The 25,925-nt window shown below is 38.5% G+C and overlaps 2 protein-coding genes across 2 annotated transcripts in view; one reads left to right on the top strand and one right to left on the bottom strand.

The window, feature by feature from the left end:
• The window catches only part of NALCN (sodium leak channel, non-selective), a 140,155-nt gene extending 125,282 nt beyond the window's left edge, over nt 1–14,873 (bottom strand). The window contains exons 1-3 of the mRNA XM_053455325.1: nt 14,564–14,873; nt 6,821–6,954; nt 1,247–1,375 (exon numbers count right to left, since the gene is read on the bottom strand). Of these exons, the coding sequence (XP_053311300.1) occupies nt 1,247–1,375; nt 6,821–6,823 (132 nt within the window). The 5' untranslated portion in view covers nt 6,824–6,954; nt 14,564–14,873. The remainder of the gene's footprint in view (nt 1–1,246; nt 1,376–6,820; nt 6,955–14,563) is intronic.
• Nucleotides 14,874–21,701: 6,828 nt separating this feature from the next.
• Nucleotides 21,702–25,925, top strand: part of ITGBL1 (integrin subunit beta like 1) — an 88,251-nt gene continuing 84,027 nt past the window's right edge. The window contains exon 1 of the mRNA XM_053455317.1: nt 21,702–22,064. Coding sequence (XP_053311292.1) covers nt 21,973–22,064 — 92 coding nt within the window. The 5' untranslated portion in view covers nt 21,702–21,972. The remainder of the gene's footprint in view (nt 22,065–25,925) is intronic.

The raw sequence follows: 25,925 nt of genomic DNA, 5'->3' as shown, positions 1-25,925 counted from the left end.
AATGTCATTGAAGTGGTAGCCCAAGTGTCACATACCCTTTTACCATTAGTTTTCAACACTAGACATTTTTTAATGTTGATACTTTTTCAGGTGTTTAGGCAGCAGCCCATATTGAATGAAAATGTGCTATCAACAGAAGAAGGCTATAAATCATATTGATAACTGTAGATAGAACCTCAATCTTTCATGCATTTGGAAATATAAACTTGTTTGCATCAACTGCACCAACAGTGGAGGGCTGGCACCTTTGGGCCCAGAAGGCAGGTAAAGCCAAGTGGCCTCCATCAGCACCTTGCATCCCCTCTCCTGGTAACTAACATAAGCACATTTACTTATACACACACACGCTAACACATACTCTTTACAACACAAACTCTTACTCATGCTAATGCAAACACACTTACACATGCACACTCACTCTAACATACATACACTCACTCCCTCCCACACAATCTCACTCTCCCTCTCCCTCATCCACTCTTTTGAAACTGTGTAAAAACAGCACATTACGTGAGCCTGCCATGTTCCTGCCTCTGCAAGTAGGTTGGTCCAAGTCATATTTTAAGAATTTTGGACCAGCCAAGTGGGCAACTGCCCCTCTGCACCTTAGGCTAGCCTGCCCCTGTGCAGCTATATTCCAAATATAATATGCATAATTTATGATTTTTTGAATGAATCATCATGATTTATAAATACTGGAGAAATGTGAAACTAGACACATTTTATCAGCTGTTTTTGTTTCCTGTCATTTCTACAGATATTGGATTGATCCTTCATACTTAGACATATATATTATTGAGAACAACAGACACAATGGAAGGTTTTTTTCCCCTACTGTTAAAGTAACACTACAAAAATATTTCATAACTTTTTTCTCCTTGTAAATCCTCTTTAATTCACAAGTCAATATATTGTATTATCAATAAATCGAGGTGAGTGATAATAGATAAACTTGATAAGTTTGATTTTAACTATAAGATTTTTTATTTTTATTTTACTACTCTCTTGCATGCCCTCCTTTGGGTAGTAAATACGCATAAAATGCATCTGAATATGACATCACTTTGTGGTAAGTAGTGATGCAGAGAAAATTGGTGTCAGAGTACCACTTTGTGGGACAGAGTGCTAGTCCCATGGAAATCAGGACAGTTGCAAGGTAGGAATTTACAGTAGACATCAAATAAGAAAAGAGAAATTTCCCTATATAAATACCAAACAAGATAATAAATAAGTTAAAGGAGCGTACTGGTTTGTTGATCCACAGAATGTCGGCGTTGTCAGAGAGAGACTCGTCAGGACCAAAATCCGTAACCGGCTGGGCTTCTACCCTTGAGCTCTGTTTCCTCTTCAACATACTGTTGTCGCTTTTGGTTTTCTAGAACACAAAATACAGGCTGAAAAACAGTACTCAACATATCTAACTCAATCAAAGCCTATAGAAAAACAACACAGAAATATGAATGCAAAACAACAGAATGGGGCAGTCTGGATATTGGATAACTGCACTTTGAATTTTAAATCACTTCCTCTGACAAACAATGAGTCAACTATTTCATGCAAATATTGTTCTGATGAGATGGCAATGATTATGACTTGATTTTATCTTAAAAGATTCTAAAAATATATACATTTCTGTGACGATATGCACAGTTATTTATGTAGCCATTCCATTAAAGTGACATACTGTATTGCCAATAAATCATGCAGAGGGATATACAACAGAAGTGATTAGGATCTGAAAATAGGAATCAAACAGTTAGTACGATGCATCAGATTATGTAACGGATCAAGGCATTTGGAGGACAAAAATCCCTTTACACACTTTCATTCATAAACACATATTCTGTGGTCTCTATACATATAATTTTGACTTTTTTTGTAAAATATTTTTGGCCGTTGCAGCCAAAATGCCTAGGGATCTCCTAGGGTTCACTGACATCTAGCTGCACAGTTCTGCTAAACTTCTGAAATAACATTAAATGGTTGTGGAGGTTCTGGTTGGCACATAGCTACACAGACCTTAAACTCAGTTCAAGTCAAAGAAATCTGAGCATGTGCCTTTAAATCAGCTTGTTTTAAATCATTGTAACACAGTTGAAGCCCAAATTATGGAAGGTAATATCATAAAGAAAGTGATCATCAATACCCCTTCAAATGTTTACAGCATTGTGCCATAAAGAGCCTTCGAGTCGCTGCACAGAACATGCTGCACCTTTTAGTGCCACCAAAACAGATTTTCTACAGGTTCTCATTCCCTCGGCATTCATTCAAATATAAATAACAAAAAGCAAAACGTCAATGGAAAAATGCCTCAGCTTGGAAAAAGACTTTTCTTTTGATAGAATATAATGCTGCGATTCCTAATAATAAAAAAAAACAGAATCAATGGAAAACACTGGGTATTTTTAAAAAACTAAAACTAACTTTATTTTCCATTTCTAACAATACATAAAGGAATGTCGTAATTGCATGTTTTTTTTTTTGCAAAACATACAATGAATAGAGTTATTTACAGCATTTAATAATTTGTCAGTTTATGTTTGGAGACATAAAGAAGATGCTTCCTGCTGTGAATACAAAGTTAACCATTTCTTGTAATACCAGTTTGCTATCAAATAGAAAACTAAAAGCGTTTTTCGGGTGCAACATTTGGAAAGTAGTTTTATCGCCAGCTGTTAAAGCTAGCAGTTTGGAGAAATAATTCAACCACAGCTAGGGTGATATCATTAGCGATTTTCTTTCAGGTTACATATTACTAATTAGCACATGTAAATTGCTGCCCTGTAGCATGTGTGATGTATAACTCATGTGAGTTTATATCTTATATATATTGGTCAGCAATATATGTATTGGAAAAATGGCAGATGTGGCACCTTCCTTATGACCTTTACTAGTGCAGTAAATTGTGAAGCAGGTAAATATTAAACACCCGGGACAAAGAGGGGGTATTGCCGGGTAGATAGGTCGGTACCCACCAAACACCAAACTCTAGACATCTCTTCCATTTATGCAGGCTGGCTTGGTCATATCCGATCCCTCTGGCCATCACTATGTGTAAAATAGGTATGTAGCCAGTAAAATGGAAGGGACACTCTCATGACAGCTCAATGTATAACTCAATGCAAACCTTCTACAATAAACTGAGACTAAGACTTTATTAAATAAACCTCTCCTTTTATTGTTTCCTCTAGAGGTCTAATAGTATAATACAACAAAAAAAATTAAGAAATGTTTCTGTGTCTATCAGTGCCTGTGTTTTTTTTTTTTTTTTTTGGAGTGGTATATTAAGCAGAGTAGCTTGGGCAGCACTTTTAAGTTTTTAAAAATATGATGCTGCATGCTATTAATTCACTTAGAAAATGATATACATTGTAAAAAGAAAAAAGTCATCCGATTCCAGGATTTTGGTCTGAGTGGCCCAGTAATATACCGTAGTATCTTTACCTGGGAAAACAGTTATCAGAAGACTCTTATCCTTATTACTTTGTAACAGCAATTACAGTGGTGAATGCCATTATACAGTGCTGCGTTTATTACAGTAACGGCAGAGTCTCAACCCCAGGTCTGAATAACCTTACCAGATACTCCATATTTCCAACATGGGACTAGTCATTTCAGGATGTATGATAGGCCTGAGAAGTCTAACATCTAATATATCCTTGCTTACTCTTCCTCTGAAACAGTAAAAGTTTTAGAAAAACTTTTAGAGATTAATCTTTGACAATGAATTCTTTCAAAGCACTTTCACATTTTCAAACATAATCTAAGGAAATCGGATTATCAAGTCTTTTCCACTATCCACTGGAAGAGATTGTTCTCACTGGACCTGAGAGAAAATGAAGTTATAAAGCTTATTGGCAAATAGACTAACAATGCCCAGAATCAGTGGGTAGTCATTTCCCAGGGCAATTGTCCTGCTGCTAAATGCTTGGTAGTCTTGGTAATGTGAACATACCTGGCATTATGTTTCAGCTATTCACAATGCCAATCTTACCTTAAATTACCCCGAAGTTAGATTTCATATTAGTAAGTATGTTTTATTCCTATGAATTAATATGTTTTACCCCATTATATAACATATAGCTTGTAGCATAGTTATAATTAAACTTAACAGCATTATAATATCGTAGTGCTTGAACATTTGTTAAAATACTACTACTAATATACAGTTATAATCATAAAACAGTTGCTAGAAATGAGGGTACCATTTCATAGTATTTTAAATTATCATTTAAAGGTGCTTATAACTTCATAATTTGGCTGCAATTGTTGATGTAACTTACAATGACAAAACCCGCAACTATTCCCAAATTGTACAATAATGTGTTTAGTCTGGGGAAAAATCACAACATAGAAATATAAAGAAAATCAGTTGATTTTGTTTTTCTTTTAATTGTTATTATGACCCACAAAAAGGTATTTTTACATTTTGCTCTCATAAACATTGAACCAAAACTCCTGAAGAACCCTGAAAACAAATCCCTACAATTCCTAACAACATACATGAAGGGTGTGTGCAAAGATTTAGACTGTGGTTCCCAGGAAAAATGCCACCTATTGATTTAACATGCTAAGCATGCACTAACCAGATACAGGGCCGGCACTACCTATAGGCAATGTAGGTGCTGGCCTAAGGCGCAGATCTATTGTACATAGGGCGCCTCCTCTGGACTGGATGGGCAGTGCAGTCCGTTGCATTGGAGGTGCCCCTACGTAGATCCACTGGAGGATCAGGGCCACTTGGGGAGATCATAGATCTCCCTCCAACCAGCCTTCACCGCTTCTTTGCAATTCTGCTGAGGCCGGCATATAACGTCATATGCCGGCGCTCAGCAAATTGGCGGATCCGGTGTATGGGGGGATGCAATGGGGAAATTGCTTCCCCCAAGAAAGACTGAGGCGCAAGAAGGAGGAGGAGGTGGCGTCACTCAACATGGCAAGGAAAGCTGCATCAATCACTGGCTGAGGCTTCCTGGGGTAAGTGAGCTTCATGTATGTCTGCCTAGGTATGTATGTATGTGTGTCAGTGTCTGTCTGGATATGTATGTTAGGGTCTGTCTGCCTGCCTAGGTATGCAAGTTAGTGTCTGCCTGGGTATGCATTTTAGTGTCTGTCTAGGTATGCATGTAAGTGCCTGTCTAGGTATGTTAATGTGTGTGTATCTGGCAGATATTCCATATGCAACTGGTGTGAATTATGAATATAGAATGACAGAAACATAGACTTTCATGACACATAAGAACTGAAGCAGTCTTGTTTTAGAGTCAGCTTAGTTTTATGCATATCTCTTGCACATTTAGAGAGAGTGGGAGATATTAAGAGAGAGGGTGGGAGAGCATAAGAGAGAGTGAGTGTGTGAAAGCATGAGTAAGCGTGAAAGAGAGCTTGAGAGAGTAAGAGTGTTGTGTGAGTAAGAATGAGTGAGAGTGGAAAAGCAACAGAATGCTAAAAATATCTAAATCTTAGAAAAAATTGACATGTTAATAGTTAATAACTTTTGCACGGTACGGTATATTGTTAAAAAGGGCACTTGATCTCAGAAGCAATTTCTATAGGCCTCTGAAAAAACAAGGCCAATTTGTCATACTGGTTGATCAACTACTGCTCAATGGGCAGGTTTTCAGCTAGTTTACACTATGGAAAAGAACTTAACTTATATTGAATATATGTTGTAAGAAGGTCATGCCTTTTTATAAAACATATATTTTTCAATATTGTATGTGGTTTAACACTTATGGTTAAATACAGGGAAAAATATACAATTCATCATGTTTTTTTTTCATGTGTTCCATCATGAAATGGATTTGGGTAGACAGTAGGACTCTAATACAATATGCACTAAGGGTTCATTGGAGATAAAGGGAAATGCCCTTGGTGAATGCACTTGCTGTATCAGGGCTTTAAATTGAGCATTTGTAGAAAAAGCTTAAGTGCAACTTCCTACATGGGTAGACAGTAGGACTCTAATGCAATATGCACTGAGGATTCATGGGAAATGAAGGAAAATGCCCTGGTAAATGCACATGCTATATCAGGGCATGAGAATAGAAATCCAAATAATTTAAAATATATATAATTAAATAAAAATGAAAAACCCTACTTTGTTGTTGTTTCAAAGAGCTTCAATCCATTACATGCAGGGTCAGAATCTACAGAAGGCATTCCTACAGTAATATTTAAGAGAGGTGTAGGGGGCAAGTGGTACAGTTTGATAATAAACCTTCTGGATCCCACCTATCGTCAGTCTACATTTACTCAACCAGTTTTTGCCTATACTCCACCCAGTCTTTTTTTAATTGTTTTTGGGGAGACAGAAAAAGGCTCTTTTGCTTAAACAGCTCTTGGCAGTAAATCATAAAAGGTCACCTTTTATACTTTGAATTTCAAGCAGGAACAGGGTTTTATATTTATATAGATCTAGTGTTCCTATGATCATTATACTGCACCATTTGCAAAATAACTATAACAGTGGAAAGGAAATAACTCTGTGTTCACAGAGCAAACCTTGTTAAGGTGAATCCCATTAAAAAAGGCCCTATGACTACCAAGATAGGTAAGCGAAAGAATATTAGAATAGCAGGCAGGTAGTAGGTCAGGGTGAAAGTAGGAAGGTAAAGTGTTTTATTGTGTAGTTTATATTCAACCATGGCATTAGTCATCGTTGCAACACATTTGATAAGGTATTTTGATTGAATATTTAAATACAAATGGCAACCACAGCCAGAAGTTTTAGGCTCACTGCATCAGATATACTCGAACACTACAGAAATCAGATATAGAAGGTCAAGGCATTGACATATATAAATACAGCACCACATACCATGCCTCTGTTTTTTCTGCTGCTCTTCTCTATTCCCTTAAGTCCGTCTGCCTCTCCTTGCCTTCTTTCTGCGATGCCTTGCTGACGTCGTAAGATTACAGAAGGAACAGCAAGCTCAGTTCCATGCTCTGCAGCTGACATGAAGGTAGGGAGTGTGCAGTGTTCATAGGGTGCTGCTGACCTCCTGTTTAACCTTAGCCACCCACCCAAGGCAACACAGTAACCCAGACATCAAACCCCTTCTTACTACCAACACTGATGTACAGTGAAATGGAGGCTGACAAACACCCAGGCAGAACAGGTGACATTACAACATTAAGATGATTTAAGTACAACGAAGCTTGCGCAAGCTCCTACGGTGTCTTTTACTGAAGAAGGCTCAGAAAGACATAAAGAACATGTCCCTTTTAACAACGTCAAAATAAATGTGGCGTCTATGAAGTTTTTCCAGAGCATAAGAGATGCATCTGCTCCCATAATAGAGAGGACTTCAAAGCACTAAGGCAGTGATGCTTCAAAACATCATTATTTTATGGTGTGACCGCAACATCTTGTATATGAGATTCATAAAAACCACATTTATACTTAAATAGAATCTAGTGTTTTGATACCATTATGACAAATTAATAGCATACTTTTTTGTGACGCATACTGTCAGGGAAAGGCACACTATTTAAGGGGCTTAGGTGGTCTCCTATGGTGCTAAACTGGTAGAAACATGCTACTACTAGGTTTGTAAGCTAGTACATGCAGGATGAGTGTATCTAGGAAGGGGCACCGGCGACATAGCTCACTTAAGGCGTTCGTAACGTCAGTGGTTGTTGGAGCAACAATATGTGCTAATTTTGTATTATTTATTAGCTCATCTCCTTTTACGGTATTTCCACTCCTTCTCTCTCTCTTCAACTCTTGCCCAAAAAACAGGAACCATACTTGTCTTAGTATGTGGTAAGTAATGTATATATATATATTTACATGCTTTCTAGAGTAGGAACCATAACAGTCTTCTCATGACATCTACCAATCAATAGGCCTTTGATTCTACCATTTATGTTGTCACCACAACCCCAGTGCTATTTACAACTACAGCTGTTTATCAAGCTGTTAAGCTGTATAAAACTGTATTCATTGGGTTAGCATGTTGCTATTGGTAAAAATATGTAATTAACACTGAAAGCGCTCTTCTAATGTCACTAGAATAGCAATTAGAATGTCGCTTGGCATAATCACAAATCAAATTTCCTTGGCTCAGATAATGTGTGTGATTAGCAAAGGTTTACAAAGTAGCAGTTCCACTTACTCTGCAACTTTTAGATCAACTTTTTTAGATTTCGCCTTTTGTTAAGAATTTACGGTGCTGCCGTGGGAATATTACTTTACAACGTAATTAATAACGTCATTAAAGCACTAACTGTAAACGATAAAATGTTTAAACCCTCTTTGTAATGGGTCAGAATAAATTTAATTTAAAATAATATGTGGATATTAAGATGCACACATTCTTACATCTCTACACAAACTGCATAATATAGTAATAAAACGTACATATCTAAAAGCTTTGTAAGGGGATCTGTGATTCTGAAAATATATATGATGTCACACATTTTATGTGTGGAATATGGTAAAGGGAAGGTCGTAGGTCAACAGAAGGTCCTACAATGTGATTAGAACTCCAGAAGACATCTCTTTTTGGCCATACTAAGGCAATTAATTTTTTAAGAATTTTTTTACGACAGGGGCAGTATTTACCTTGGTCTGACCCAGTGCCCACAGCCTCCCCTGCCCTGGCCCACTCTTTCACGGCTGAGCACCAGGATATGATGCCATATACCTGCACTATACTGTATGTCTTAAAAGACACGCCATGCTTTTTTACAAAATGCTATGAAAAACATGCCTGCTCAGTACAGTCATCTATGGTATAAATGGGCTGGATGAAGAGGTCAGTGATCTCCCGTGTTACCGACCCATTGAGCAATGGCAAAGCATGGGATCTGATTGACGTGCTTTTCTTGGTACAGGGACTGCTACCTTAGCAATAGTTAAAATATGTTGGTGATAACAGATAAATCAGAGGCATGTTGCTGCAAGTGAAAGGAGGGGCGGGAGGCACTGTTAGGCTGTAGTTTGGGTTTTTACAACACCCAGGTGAGCTGATAGAAATCTTTAACACTAGGTGTTCATGCTCCTCATGGTAACTGATACATCGGGGTTATGCATAATGCTCCAACACCCAGGTGTGTTTCCTAGCCAAGATGAAACTAATTTAAAATAACTAACTTTACATAACAAAGCTAGTCATATATAAAGTATATTTTAACAGATGAGATAACTTTCACAAACGTATTTGACTGTGCATCGGGCTCATTTTTGCAGACAAAGCTCGCTGTGCTTGGCCCTTTATAATAGATAGTGAAGTCAGTAAGCTGAATTAGAAATACTCTTCAAAATCCTGTCCTGTAATCTCCCAGTTTAGTAAAATCATTTTTCACTGGAAAATAAGACATACTTCTATATGATTGTACCTACAGTTATTTTGGCGAAGGAGGTATTCACTGGTTGATAAAATTGATAAAGGTTGATCAACTCATTGATCTCCCATTGCCCATGCAACTACTGCAAAAAGTCTTCATTATCAACCAGGAATCATGTTTGTCCAAAATATAGTTCATTATAAAATGTAAGCATAATATAGCAGGCCACGACCGTAACAACAGAAGGGGGTTTGCAGGATCCGGTCTAGGACTTTGATGAGGCCTACATCAGGCACAGGTGCGGGGCGTTAAAACCCCTGGAGCCTGGCAATCAGAGAGACTGCGAAGGGCAAGGGTTGAGAAATTTCTGTGTGCTCCGAGGTCAAGGAGAGGCCCTGAAGACAACCCCTGAGAAAAGTGTGTCATTACCAAACTGCACCTGTGTGCACTGTCTGAGAAGGTTTCCAGAGCCTAGCTTAGCTCGGTCTGGCAGGGATATATAGTAAGTCGGTGTTTAGGTTGGTCAGTCTAGGCCAGCAAAATATAGCCAGAAAGTGCTCCAAGTGGCAGCTATAATTTTCTCTTCTAACTTTGTTTGTTTTGGGGATATTTTGTGTTTTGTACACCAGCAAATAAAAAACAGTTTGTTGCAAATCGGTGTCCCTGAGCCTTATAGCCCTAGAGGTCTGTGATTAATCTGTGACATTTACAGCTCTCATTCTACAGAGATTGCCACTATATATATATGTATACTGTGTATATATATATATATACACACACACACACACACATATATATTGTTATATCGTATATTATATACTGTAATATGAATGCATATATATTGCACACATAAGATGCATATTGCTGAGTCTTCTGATATTCTTTAGTTACACATCCCAGAAGTTTCTTAAATTATCATAATTTTTGCCTACTCGGTAAATTAGCTTAGATTAGCTTTTTAATTATTAAATAGCTTTCAGGAAGGTTGCTCAAGATAATTACAATTAACCTTCACATCACCAAGCAAGCTATGTTCATTAATGAGATCTAGAGTATTTGGCACCTGGGGCGGATCCTGTATGTGGCAAAGCCCCCCCCCACAAAAAAATTTATGTTGGCAGGAATATTTATTTCAAAAATTTGTAAACTGGAAAAAACTAGAAATCTGAAAAAATAAATTAACGTATAAATAAATTACCATATTTGCTTGATTATAAGATGACCCTGATTATAAGACGACCCCCAAATCTTAATATTAATTTAGGAAAAAAAGAAAAAGCCTGAATATAAGACGACCCTATAGGAAAAATGTTTTACCAGTAAATGTTAATTCATCTAAACTATTTTTTTAATAAAAGCTATGATTGAGAAAAATATTTTGGTTTTATTTCCTTCTATTTTTCAACCTGCCCCCCAGTTATGCACATCTGCCCCAGAAATCCCTTATACCCCCTATATGCCACTGTGCCCCATGATATGCCTTTTAACCCTCTAAATGCCACTGTGCCCCATGATATGCCTTTTAACCCTATATGCCACTGTGCCCCATGATATGCCTTTTGACCCCCTATGTGCCACTCTGCCTCCAGAAATGCCTTATACCCCTATATGCCACTCTGGCATTTAGTGGGTTAAAAGGCATATTATGGGGAAGAGTGGCATATAGGGAGGTTTAAGACATTCAGGAGGCAGAGTGGCGTATAGAGGGTTAAAAAGGCATTTCTGGAGGCAGAGTGGCATTAAGGGGGTTAAAAGGCATTTCACAGAGCACTCTGCCTCCAGAAATGCCTTATGCCCCCCATTTAACACTCAACCAAAAGTGATTGGCATGGCCAATGAGGCATTTATGTGACTCCTGCTGCGCTGAATAAAGGCTCCACACAAGGTGAGTATGTGTTTTAGAGTAAGTGTACTGGAGAGTGTGGTGTTAGTATAAATGTGTGTTGTGTTTGTTTATGTATATATTAGTGTTTGTGTTAGTTACTGGGGAGGGGCCTGGGGGCAACATGGCTTAACTTGCCCCTTTGGCCTTCCACTACTTTATACACAGCATGATATGTGTTTGAAGTCACAAGTCATAAATTATCTTGATGCCTTTTTTTTTTTAATAAAAAGTAGTTTGGAGGAAAAAGGCTATATTTATTCTCACTCATAAAACACAATGTTATGATCAAGAAACAAAAATGTGCATTTGCAGGGCCACTCCTTAATCCTGCTTAGATTCGCTGAATGTCATTAAAATGCCCTTGGAATAATTGAATGTTACCAATGAGATGCAACTCAGACCTAGGGGTTTGTTCACTAAAGCATTTTGCAGATTAGTCACTTGCGTTGCTTAGAAGTTTTGCCTGCTTAGGCACTTGCCTTTGTTCCTGCTAAAGCATGCAAAAGTACAGTATTCATTATGGAGGGCTAACCCTGGTAAGTTTCTCTTCCAGAAAGGACTCATCTGGCCCAGTAAAATGTATATTGCAATAAATAAGAAAGGCGGTACTGTTCTATTCTGGGATAAGGCGATACATTTGGAGGTATTGATGCCCCCGGGGGGGCCAGCATGGGCTATAGTGGGCCCTGGCTGTTGTGCGGAGGAGGGGTAGGCTTTTTGGCAGGAATTTTGGGGGTGGAGTTGGGGGAAGATTATATAAGTGGCTGCTTTCCCGGGCTCGGGAACCATTCTTGTGGTTAGCTTACCTGGTTGCGTGTCCCACCCTCCCTCCCTTTTTCTTTTGTTGGTTGGTTTGTGTCGTTTGTCACAGTATGTGGGGCGGCAGCTTGCCAGGTATCCAGGGGGTTAATGTGGTGGTAAGTTAATGGTTGGTAACATCTGGTGGGAGGTTCTTGGCTGTCAGGGCTGAAACCTCAGGTCAGGGTGGGGGCATCTCAGTATGTCCCTTCCTTAAGTGGTATTTGGTTATGGTACCTGGATTACTTGGCAAGCTTGGGTGTTTATTGTATATATTTACATGTTGGTGTTTTGAGTCATTGTCCTTGTTAACGCACCTATGTGCGATGTGTGATGATCAGGTTTATAGCACTCTCAATCCTCTGAACCCAATGCTATGCTAGTATACCAGTAGGCACATCCTCATATGTCAACAGGTAAAAGGGCCAACCTGGTTATTACTCACAAAGGAAAAATAGGGGAATACACCTTCCCTATAAAATGTAATATTTATGTATTTGACTCTTGCAGGAAAACTCTAATAATTTGTAAGGGATTGGAATCTTGATAATGATAATTACAAAAATTAAAAAAAAAATTAAAATTTTTTTTTTTCTTAGATACAGTACATGATTCAGATTTGAAAAGTAAGCTTGTGTTTATTTACACATACTTGTCTATGTATATACTAAAATATCTGTATGAATCAAGTAACAGAAAATCCATTTTCAGTATGAAATCAACATACTTAATATAAAACTGTTCCTTTCTCTGTACAGAAGAACTCTAAATGATGGCAAGAAAAAATGCGTTTATGGCCCAATCTGCAAAAAAGGCAGACATGATATTCCATATATGTATTCTACATTTAAAAAGTCCCTTAGAAATGTCCTTTTTGAAATGCAAATGTTTGTCCATCAAATGGATCAGAATTTAAATTATATTTAAAGTTAATACATAATTACATCCTACCAATCAATAACTACCAAATAAACGTAATAATAATATGATATGACAATAATATGAGAACCAGACTCTGTGTTTGGGTACGTAAAACGTCAAAGATCATTTTGTATTTGGGGCCCTTGGATAGGCTAAAGTTTAAAAAACATAACTCTGAGTTTTCCTTATATGACGTTTTTGTGGTACCAGTATTACTTTGGATAACAAATATAATATTTATAGTTGGTACACTCCGAGAAAGGTTATACTTTGTGAGATGCATACATTCAGACCCATACCGGGCAGTACATTTAGCCCTTAAGAAATACATTCCTAATACAGGGGTGTATGCATCCAAAAAAATAATATAATAAGCATCAGAAAAACAAAATATTGCTTTTGGATCACTACTGAGAAGTTAATTTAACAAAATAAATACTAATTTATATATCTCACACACAATAATACTATAGTTTCTACAACTAACATTTCTAGTTGTTGGTAGTTACTCATTTTTGTTAAATCCTTACCTCAACCAAAGGGTTCCTTGGGCCTCAGACATTATATTAAGGTTAGCCAGTCTCTTTGGGGCTTATTCACCAAAGGGCGAGTTGGCAGGAGAGTTAAGGGCCTCCGTCAACAATTTCTCAAGCAAGAAAGGCTGATCTGGCCCTGTATAATGCATAATTTAATTCATGAGGAGACCTTCAAGAAATCACCGTGATTTAACCCCTTAATGACAAGGCCCGTACATGTACGGGCTCAAAATGCATTATTTTCAATGGTCCTTAAGGGGTTAACTGCATTATACAGGACCAGCCAAGGTCCTCCTTCAGCAGGAGCTCTTGGGAATGACACTTCATAATGAAATAAGGGAGTAGAAACCACAACTCTCCTGTTAACTCTCTTTTTAGTAAATTAACCCATTGAGTGCTGGGGGTAACACTGGAAAATCAGATTGAAAGTGTGTTTTTTTAATTTTTATTACCACCCTAATAATACTTCTAAGCATGCGGCTATCTGTTTTATTACAGGGTCATCTGCCTTAGCCTTGCCCGGTGTTTATCTAGAATAATAAAATAATGTATATGTATCTCATATAGTTTCCATTTCCTGATCTCCATGTCCTCATTCACCTCCTCCCTTACTATAACCATGGAGGTTGCAGTTGGCAGCTCCTGTCGCTATGGCAACCTCCTCCAATTTGATGGGAGGAGGGGAGAAAGGAAGGGCTGTATCTTTTACTTATAAACTGAGCTCACACATATGATCTTAACCAAAGAGATGGAGACATCACAACAAAACAAGCAGACAATACAAATATTTAAAACATGAAGGAAATGAAACTAAAGTGGGATGCAGTGCTTCCCCCTTTTTTTGCTTGCTTGGGATTTGAGGGCACATAATTACTCCACATCCGAATGCTAGCTGCATTCTAGGAAGCGTTTTATAAAACGACACTACACACAAAGATGGAAACACACACATACAAACACACAGGGCCTGGCATATTGCTGAGCATCATCACACAGTATATACTGAAGCCAGAGACCAGCAGTAAACACCCCAGGCAACAAACTAAGGCATAGACAGCATAGGATGGGGGTGGAGGGGACAAAGCCTGGGCAAAATCAAACAACACAGAGCAATGAAATCACAACCTACCTACTGCACTGCCTTCTCCTTCATTGCATGTCTGTTTGGACTGCACCTCTAGCTCTATGCATTCTCATTGGAGTTTTTTTTTATTGCATGCTGATGATGGCTGTTTTGTTTTTGATCTTCCTCCTCTAGATGTTCAGCTTGCTGTGGGGTCTGGATTAGGAAGAGACACACAATGGAGAGATACACACTCACACACAGTGCATGGATGCCTGATAGGCAGCACTGCAAGTGGAGGAGGCTGATCTGTGATAGCAGGTCTCTTCCTGCTGCCTGTTTGCCTATCACCAGTCTCACAGCAACACACAGCTCAGATAGTGTATTATGGAGAGACGTTAGGGACACAATTCCACACATCTAGCCTGCATACATAACACTGGGATGAATCACAAATTAAGGACACAATGCTGCAGGGATTTTAATACATCCAATAAAAGAGAAATCAAACTAATGCATAACACAAACCATCAAGGATATTAAAAACAAAAATGCAGGTATGTGTTTTAAACCTTTGAAATATTCATATGTTGATGTTATAAATGATTTAGAAAACTGCTGGAAAGCATCTATCATGCTATGGATTTTGCTGCATGTATTTGTAATAGGCTTAAATTTAAAAAAAATGCATTTTTAGCATTGCAATTGGCTATATGTCAACAGACCTGTTACTGAAAAGTAACACCGATGCTCTGAAGTTGACACATTGTCAGAAATGGTTTATTTTCAAGAACATAGTTGGAATTGCAAAATATTTACATAAAGGTCAATATAAAATAAGAGTAAACATTTTCTGTAAAACAAAAGTTAGTTTTAATCAACACGTACTATTTACTGTATTTACATTTATAAATCAATGTTCGAAATTCTTCAAAACTTAAATAAAGCTCTGATGATATTTTCTTAGCAAATTGTCTCATTATTTATAATCAACAGTTTTTCTAAGTCATCCATTAAATAATTGTGAGCTTTGTGGGTCGTGGGTCAGTACTAAGCACCTTAACCATTTAAGTGATGGGGAATGGTGCATATTTCTCCCCATAAGTGGCCGGGCTCACTTCTGTAGAAAATAGCTTACATATATATATATATATATATAGAGAGAGAGAGAGAGAGAGAATATATATATATATATATATATATATATATATATATAACAATCAAAATTCACATATCTATCCCTAAACAACTCTTTTGCTTTTAGGTAGCTTCAACTCCCATCACCCTTGTTGTAGGCCACATAAGCTCACCTCTCCATTTGTAATATTTAAAAAGAAATACCGTATTTGCTCGATTATAAGACGACCCCCCAAAATCTGAATATTAATTTATGAAAAAAAGAAAAAGCCTGAATATAAGACGACCCTATAGGAAAAAAGTTTTACCAGTAAATGTTAATTCATGTAAACTATGTGAACAATTGTTTGTTAATAAAAGCTATGATTGAGAAAAATATTTTATTTTTATTTCCTTTTTTTTCAACCTGCCCCCCAGTTATGCACATCTGCCCCAGGCTTGCCACTCTGCCCCAGAAATGCCTTATACCCCCTATATGCCACTGTGCCCCATGATATGCCTTTTAACCCTCTATATGCCACTGTGCCCCATGATATGCCTTTTGACCCCCTAAGTGCCACTCTGCCTCCAGAAATACCTTATACCCCTATATGCCACTCTGGCATTTAGGGGGTTAAAAGGCATATTATGGGGCAGAGTGGCATATAGGGAGGTATAGGGCATTTCAGGAGGCAGAGTGGCGTATAGAGGGTTAAAAGGCATTTCTGGAGGCACAGTGGCATTAAGGGGGTTAAAAGGCATTTCACAGAGCACTCTGCCTCCAGAAATGCCTTATGCCCCCCATTTAACACTCCCTCCCCCCCTCCTCCAAACTTACCGGAGCTTCTGAGTCCCCCGGTGCTTAGTCCGGGCATCGTGTAGAGCTCTACACGCTGCCCAGACAAAGCACCGGGGACTCAGAAGCACTGGTAAGTTGAGGGGGGCATAGCACAGGAGGATCCAGGTCCCCTGCATCTAAGTCTCCAGTGCTTAGTCCGGGCAGCGTGTAGAGCTCTACGCGAATTGCGTAGAGCTCCACACGCTGCCCGGACTAAGCACCGGGGACTCAGAAGCACCGGTAAGTTGAGGGAGGGCATAGCACAGGAGGATCCAGGTCCCCTGCATCTGAGTCCCCGGTGCTTAGTCGGGGCAGCATGTAGAGCTCTACGCGAATCGCGTAGAGCTCTATATGCTGCCCGGACTAAACACCGGGGACTCAGAAGCACCGGTAAGTTTGGGGGGAATGCATACACAGGAGGATCCAGGATCTGGATCTTAGTCTCATAGTCAGACCTATTTGAGGTCTGATTATAAGACGACCCCGATTATAAGACGAGGGGTATTTTTCAGAGCATTTGCTCTGGAAAAAACCTCGTCTTATAATCGAGCAAATACGGTAATAGAAAGAAGTGATGCTTCCCTGTCTCTTTTTTTCTATTTTTTATTGAAGAGGTGGGGGCATAGTGTGTGGATCAATCACAATCCTGATCAGGCAGTGATCAGATTTTTTTACTTTAGTTTACTTAGAACCACAGACTCATCAGCAGCTTCTCTTCTCCCCAGATAGTGCCTTACATTTTAGAGTAAGTGCAAGGCATCTGTCTTTTAACGGATGGATGGAAAACTATTTTTATTGACTGGTTTCCATAATTGCACAAAAATTGGGCTTAGAGCGCCAATATGTAGGAGATACTGTACGTAGCTTGCCATCTGAGCCCACATTGCAATCTATGTATCTGTTACATAGCTGGCACCCTAGGCAGGCCTGGACTGGACATCTGGCACACTGGGCCTGGTGGCCAACATTGCTCCATACTCACGCCAATCTGCCACTCCAGTACCTGCTGAATACGCCCAGGCTTGCACTGCCTGAGCATAAAAACATAATTTCAGTCTCTCACATCCAGCCAACAACTGCACATACATCATTGGTGGCTGCCGGCCTGAAAGATATAGGGCTGCCTCTTTGTGTCCAGTCCAGGACTGTGCCCTGCCCTGTGGGGAGGGGTCATGTGAGCAGATCATACACATGACATGCCACCCCTGTGTTGACAGTGCCCTTTGTTCTTTCCTTCATTGTGCTACACCTCTCCTCCATGTAGTTCAGATATAGAACAAATAAATACCACATGGAAACACAACATTGCAGGTATAGAATAACTGAAAAATCACAAGCAAATTCAACACTAAAGGTGTAGACCAAGAAAATAATGCATTGAAATTCTAAACTGCTGTGAGGTCAGCCGAACCATGATTACTGGCAGGCAACATCGCGAGGAAGCAATGAAAGCAGTGAGTCTCCTTCCTCAGATGACTTCTCTGTGGAGAAGGATCAAGAAGATCTAAGCCTCCTGCAGGCCTTTATGTCCAATCCAAAAAGAAAGAAAATGGTCACTTATCCCTTGGTGTGCAACCTCAGAAGATGAAGTTTGAGGGGTTTGGTGACCCTTGTGAAACTTAAACAGATACCTTGTCATAATTCACCTTTTCTCACATTTAAGCACTGAACCTCAGGGCTTCAAAACAACAAAAAAATATCCCATCTTAAGCCTATTCCATCATTGACATTCTTGAGAAGGACCAATCTCCACCTTCCCTCCTAGTCCCCTAAACCCTGTGATATCCTTATCCACCTACCCCCTCATCCCTAGGTGTCATTCATGCCACAATACACTTTTTTGTGCCCCTGGAACTATTTTTGCAGTTGTCATGACACACTATTGCTTCTTAATACTATGAGTCTCATCAAAGTATGAACATTGGTGCTGTACTGTACAGTACTTCGAAACATATGTGTTTTGATGCCTGAAGTCTACTATTTTTATTATTATTGACTGTACACACATTATGTATGTATGTCTTTGGGTTAGCTGTCAATGTTTGTGTTCTGTGGTGTCACAGAATACCTTTTGCATGATTCGTGCTGTATGTTCTGTCTTTGAATAAACTCAATCAAGGATAGAGTGGCAAAATGATGGCCTTGCGTATTTCTCACTTTTTGTATATCCCCTCATCTCAGTTCCTACGTGTCCCTTACCTACCAAACACTTTCTTCAGGGTAGGTGCATCAATATACTTTGTGCCAGGGCAACTTAGAATGCAAACTTGTCTTTGTGAAGCACCTGTGTAAAGTATTAAGAGGGATGAAAAGACAATGATGCACTCCCGCCCCACTATTCTTTTAATTTCCACATAAATAAATATGTATTGCATATGAAGGATTACAATAACATGGTACTTGTCATTCCTAGAAGGATGGTTACATCAGTATAAGGCAGCTGAAGTGTTAAATGAAAGGGAAAGTGTGTGATATCTTTCCATACTCTCTGTATTTATTGAGTATTGTTTCTTTTAATTGTTTTCTAAAATGATGTATTTTTTGGTTGGCTGCCAAGAGCAGATAAGAATAGTGTTTCATAAAGTCATGTCTAAACGTGTTTTGACATATATCACAGATTCCAAGGTCTTCAACATTGAAATGTCTATTGACGCTAAAGAAAAGAGGCTTAATGCATTATAAAGACCAGCCCAGGATCTCTAGGCTGTACTGACCCTGTATGGTGTATATTTAAATCCATTATGTTATATCTCCTATATAACAAAACATTACGCAGTGGGGTTTTAGCCCTTCTTTTAGATAACCTCGGGCTTGCGCTTGATAATGCATCGTTATGTCAACAAGCTGAAATGTTCCTCTGCCAACTCGCGGTTTAGTGAAAACAAGAAATTCAAATGTATTATTCTCTGACCCCGTGTAGGGCATTTGTTCTTTTAATTAATTACAGGCATTCTTCTGTGACCAACAGCATCAAATTAAGAACAAAGTAGAGATGTAAATTAACGAGTCACATGAATCTGCTCCAAAAAATATTATATTACTTTATTCAGCAGCAGGGCTGCTATCAAAAAATCGAGTTCCATCTTTAAGCAGCCAATCAGCGTCAAGAAAAGTGAGACCATAGAAGTGGAGGACAGCCTCTTGTGTGTCGGGTAAGTGATTTCATTGTATTTTTTTCATTTATTTAAGAATGCATATTAAACTACAAAAAAGTTCTTTAATATACATTCTTTTTTAGAGGGGCATTAAACTGTCTCTTTCAATTGTCCTCCTTTGTATTCTTTACAGTGCACAATTGATGTGTCATGTGACACAAAAGCAGGTACTGATAGGCTGTTGCCACAGAAACTGAAAAAGCTAGTACAATGTTTTGTGTGATTAAACATAAGAGAAGAATAAAATGAATGATCTTGTAGGGTTGATTTGTTTAATGTACCATTAAGTGCAATTAAGGTTTTGCCTAAGTAGAATAGCATAACAAGGTTATGACATCAAAAGCCAACTCTCGAGAGTGACTTAGATAAATCAACCATGCAGAAACATGCAACGTTACATTTCACACAAATTCCATAGGCCCAGAAGTAGGAGGAGGCAAAGCATCCCGAGGACCCTGGATGGTGTCAGTCCAATCGCTGGTCTGAAGGTGACATATTCAAATGAGTAGTGTAAATGTACCTACATTTTTTGGTAATCCGAAACTGGATCCAGCTCTGTTTCATAGAAGAAAGAACTCCAAAAGACATTATTACCTCTGCAGCAGCTTTATTGATGTCTCTTTTTCAATTATAGCCATAAAGTATCTCCTGGAGTGTACTTCCAACCATCAGTACTGCAAAAACTATATAAGGGTGTCACTGTCAAAAGGAATAGGTAGAACAAAATGTTCAAAACTGAACAGTATATATAAATCCTTAGTTGAAGGGATTTTTGGAACCAGAAAACAATTAACACTATTGTATCACTCTTGTATCCTTTGTGACTTTGGACTATGCCCTTTGACCTCGAGTAATTTAGCTTGCCCTGACCTTTGACTTATACCCCTAGCTTCTCATGTGACAAGCTTCTCTGCTAATGTTTCCTTCCCCTACAGTTATTTGGAACCATGGGTGGAGATTTAACCCAGCCCCAGCGCTTTCTAGCATGTGCATTATTATTACTGCAACGCATCATGTGTTTTGCTTTATATGTGCATGCAGACTCCATTTTTACAGTAAAAGCAAATTGTCTACTCAATCAATAGAGATAGTAGACATAACAGTATGCAAATAACACATAAGAGGTCCTCTTTTCTGATCACAACATTGAAACATAGAAATAAATGTAGGATGCGAGGTTATGACATCACAAACCTTGTAGACCTTTAGATGTCAGCATAAAGGCGTTTGTCTTAATGGAAGGGTAGGTCTTTTTACCACCAAATTGAATTATGAAGTACTGGGATCAGGGAGGTGCAAAAACAATGGTCCCTCTGCATCTCATTGCCCACTCTTAACTGGCACCTCACCAATAAAAATAAGGTATCTAGGTCAGCACATTATATCCAGCACAGCTTCAATGCTATAAATATATAACGCAGATTAATTATTTCCATGTTTACACATTAATTATATAGTATACTAAATAATAAAAGAAACCTGGATTATACCCAAAAAATGCAATATTGTCTATATCCATTCAAGCATCAACACAAAAATATCTGTAGAAAAGTGTGAGCCAAAATAACCTTAAGGAGAAAAAATGCCACACAACATAACAAAATGAACTCAAAGTTTTACAATGTCCAATGTATAAAACACATAAATGGTATCTCAAGCTAAGATGTTGCGGAGAGCGTTGTTCTTTAGTTTATCTTATGTGGGATGCTTAAAGTCATGGACTTGACTAGATGTATTTTTTTTCTGTTGTACACAATAAATATCCTGGACAAAAAAAAATGACATCACTATAGAATAATCATAATTTGACTAATTAGGTTTCTAAGGTAACTCTTTTGTGTACATGGACACCAATAGCAACTGCTGTAAATGTAATTTATGTCAAAGAATATTTTATAATTTTTCCCATACCTATGTGAAAATTGACACCTTTTGGCAAATATGAAAATATGTGAAATTGCAAGCATCTGCGAAATGACACTATTTATAAAACTGAACACGTCCATTAATAAAATCCCCCAAATTCTGTGTTATAATAGCCTGGATGCAGGTATTTCAAGAATGAGTGTGCCTGAGCAGGGGAAAACTGTATGAACAGGCTACTTTGTCGAAACATCTGGACTTACAACTGTTTCTAATTATTTCACTGACTAGACTGTAAACCTAAGGGTTTGGCACAAGCTTTCCTCCTAGAGAGCTGCCCAAATCCTTGCAGGCAGCTAATCAAAGGCACTTTGCAGGGGTGTTTGAGCCGGTTTTGGCCAGCTTTGAGTTTTAAAGCTCTGGAGCGAAGCTACAGCTGGGGAAAGGAGTATACCAAGGAATGCTTATACTGTGTGCCTGACTCTCGTCTGCTGGGTGTAAGCATGTATGCTGGAGTCTTGGTCAACTTGGTGTGGGCTTCCTCCTTCTTCAGCATCGTATCTGCTGTGCCACACAACCCGTCCATAAACCTGAAGTAAGTGATTGCTAGAAAGTGTTACTTTCTATACCTGGGTATTATTGTAGGGTAGGTATACTCAGTATGGATTTATGTACCTAAGCGACAGGGTATGAGGAGCTGCTGTACAGATGTCTGCACACATGTCAAACATAAACAGTGCACATAATAAAAATCAGTTAGATCCAGCTCCCGTCATCTCCAATTCTCATCACGCAGAGCCAGCAGAATAATGGAAGTGGATTCCACAGCAGCTGCTTTATCAGAGGCAGGTTATCCATGGTATGCATTTAAGGCAGAGTATAATGACCTGATTGTACTTATGCTTGCGACTTTCCTTTCATGTAGAGCGTTAACGTGAGAGATCAAAATTAGTTTATTGCTATATTTTGATGTATTTAGAAATTGCAGTACAAGCTAGTAAGATGAGAGTTACCCAGCTGCAATAGCATTTCGAAACTGATTTGAGTTTTCATAACTTTCTAGTACATCTACAAGTAGCAAACAAATAGTTTAGTGCATTGTTAGTGGATTATGTGCTAATGTTTTTTTCATTGTACTGTATGCGAAGCCACAATTTTATATTTGATTGTAAGTGTGGTTCCCAGTGCGGTCATGCAGACTGTGACTGTGTTGTCAATACTGTACACAGTATGTGTTGGTCAGAGGCTGCCTGAGCAGGTGTGCCTGCAACAGTAGCAAATTGTGCAATTAATGTTTAATCCCTCATAAACCTTATGCGTGCCCGCACCATATTTCTTGATGTTATGATTAGTCGGAGCAATAAAACGATATTACTGTGAAGGAGCTTACATGACTTAACAGAAGTGCTCACAACCCACAGGTTATATTGAGTCACCTGTATGCTACTTGCATTCTTTCAGCAAGTTATGTTAACCGGGCTTTTTAGATTTTCTTTACTTGAGTATGTTTTGCTGTGTATCCTTAACTATGAATAATTCAAGCAACCTCACAAAATATATCGTATATACATATATATATATATATATATATATATATACCTTTTTTATATATTTTAAAAATAGCTAATGATCAAACAAGCCATTCCTAAATGTTGAATGATTGCACAGGGACCTGTTGCTTACAAATGAGTGTCATAATGATTATTATTAGCATCTTCTGTGAATCTCACTGTCTGAATTCTAACCGACTAATTAATACAAGTGAGAGAGAGATTGGGGCAAACTTTAAATGTAGGCCAATCAGTGGGAACATTTCATTGGTTGCCATAGCTATTGTCCCACATTAGACCTTTTTCCAATATTTTAATAAATATAGCGCTTTATGTCTTAGCTCTGCACTAAGATTCTCAGATCACTCCTTAAGTACACCCAACAATGTAATTAGCAATGATACGACAGACATATTTAACTGCTCAACTTTTGATCGTCAGAGTGGAAAATGCACCAGTAACATTAGTTATCATTTGACTCTTCACATCTAAGCCTTTAGTCAAAGTTCATGTTTTATTGATCCAAAAAATAAAAAAGGTAAAGTATAAATGTAATTTCAGACCTCGGAGGTCTCCTCCTTAGGTGATTTCATTCTTATGGAGTATTCATATAATATAGGACTTTACAATTGGCTTTCCAGTCTCTAAGTTCCATGGAATCCCTGTTGTCTCTTAAGTGTATAATTGCTAATGGAACTTTACATTTGGATATTTAATTAAACTCATCAACAGCTCTCCTGGACCGAGAATATAATTTAGAAAGAATCTGGCAGAAATATAATGTGAAGAAAATCTGGCAGGGAAATAGATATTTGCCTGGTTCACACTGATTTTTACCATTGAAGGCCAAGATAGAGTTTTTATTTTCAGCTTAGCAGATAATGCATTTGATGAATTGTATGTGGAGGTCTGCCAAAGTGCAAAGGATTTTAGTTGCAAACACAATAACAACAATTGAGGTAATATTAATTAGACCCACGTATATTCAGTGACCTAGGACAGCAGGTCCAGGGGGGCTGCAAAACTGGGGGTGGGGTAGATCGCTATCTTTGGTGATCAGGCCCCCTAGTGTGCTACTCCTCAACTGGTTCGTTTACACTGGCACAGCCTCCATAGATTGCACTAAAAGACGATGGTGGCTGCGGAGTGAGCTGCTTAGGGGTACTGTCATGGGTGAGGCCTAGGACAGTGCCAAAGGTAAGGACACCACTGGGAATGTTCACTGTGTTCCTAGTATCTAAGGTAGAGTTGGAAGGTGGGGTGTTGGTAAAGCCATCCAAAATATGTGGCTTAAATCAATAGAAGGCTTCAAACACAAAACTACTGCACACACTCCATGTTTGGACAATCCATTAGAATAGATTGTAAGCCTGCACCTGTGATTTTATAAAACAAATACATCTAGAATGGAGTGTTCCAAAGACATAGAATCCGCTAACATGTGACTCTTCATATAGGGGTTACTTTATGGTGGTTGCTCCAACTTCCTAGCAGGCAGAAACACAGAGTCTAGTGAGCATACCTGGGAATTTCACAGGTTTGGCAGGCTGAAGCTCCCCCTATACTGCAGCTGGTATAAGGGGATGGGACCAACCATGTAGAAATGGAGCAATACTTGTTTGCAGTAGTGGGCCTGGCCAAACGTTGCTTCCCTGCCAAAAGTTTGAAGATAGCTTTGGGAAAGCAGGGCTTCACCCAGACACTCCAGCTGAAACCCTGCAAGTTTAAAGGTATACTAGTAGGCAATGGTAGACTTGCATGCACAGGCCTTAGGAGTTCTCATTCATGTACTCCCAAAGAATTGTCCCCTAGCAGAAGGTTTAGGCTTTTTTTAAAAGGAAGAGGTCATCTTCTTTGGTTTTCGTTCACAATTCTTCCTTTAAAACAGAACTCTTTTTCTGATAAGCAACATAAATACGCTGTCTTCCAGCTTACTTCTAAATTATTTTTCTTACATTTGGCTGCACCCCCATCTTAACCTTTAGCTTTACCTTTCGGCTTTCAGTGTTATCTCCGGTTATCAAATTATTATCGCTACTTTTCAGCTCCACAGGAGCTTTCTGTCCTCCCCCTGCTCATCATTTCATGCCTGCATTGTAATGTGACAGAGGTACCTTTCAGGGCAAGCGTTCTTCCCGTCACATCCGTAGAGCCTTCATATCTCAGTTATTTCTTGCCAACCTTTGCATCTTTTGTTCCACCACTATTAAATATCAGGAAATGTCTGTCTCTAAAATATTATATTTTTTGTAAACTAAAAGAACACACTTTCCTCCATTTTAATTCATCTTTCCTGATTTTTTTTTAATCTAAATTAATTTAGCAGCAGATCTACATGATGCTCTCTGATGTATAATCATGTATAAGCGTCCCTTTGCGCTCCTCAGCTTCACTACCATAATGCATCACATCCGGGGATCCATTGGATCCCTCTTAATAATTATGTTTTTAATTTAATAATAATAATCATCAATCCTGATATAAATCATGAATAAAGCCCTTCATAGCCTTTGGCTTACAGCCCAGCTAGGTCTGCCCATTTTGCCTCATGTATTATAGGTTCATATCTTAATCAGTCCTTGGTCTTATCTTAGATTCAGGATAGCTTTATGCCTATTCTACACTAGCCTCTTCAATTTCACTCATTAGAACACATCAGACTTTATGGAGCATCAATGATTAAACAGGGAAGCTAAGCCTATGTATTGTAAAAAATAAGTGACCTGGTGTCATTTCTTTAAAAAAAATGGCCCCTCCTAAAAAAATATATGTGCTTGAAAAGTAGTTGTTAAAATAACAAGTAGTATGGAAGATCGGACATCGTTTTATTGTGCATTCCTAAATAGAAATTGTTGTGTGTTTCTTACCAACTTAGAACTCAAATGTATATTTTATGTTTGATCTCT

This window comes from Spea bombifrons, chromosome 2, assembly GCF_027358695.1.
Source record: "Spea bombifrons isolate aSpeBom1 chromosome 2, aSpeBom1.2.pri, whole genome shotgun sequence".
In the NCBI taxonomy this organism is placed as follows: Eukaryota; Metazoa; Chordata; class Amphibia; order Anura; family Pelobatidae; genus Spea; species Spea bombifrons.
The sequence above is the reverse complement of the archived record's forward strand: the minus strand, read 5'-3'. Positions and strand labels throughout refer to the sequence as shown.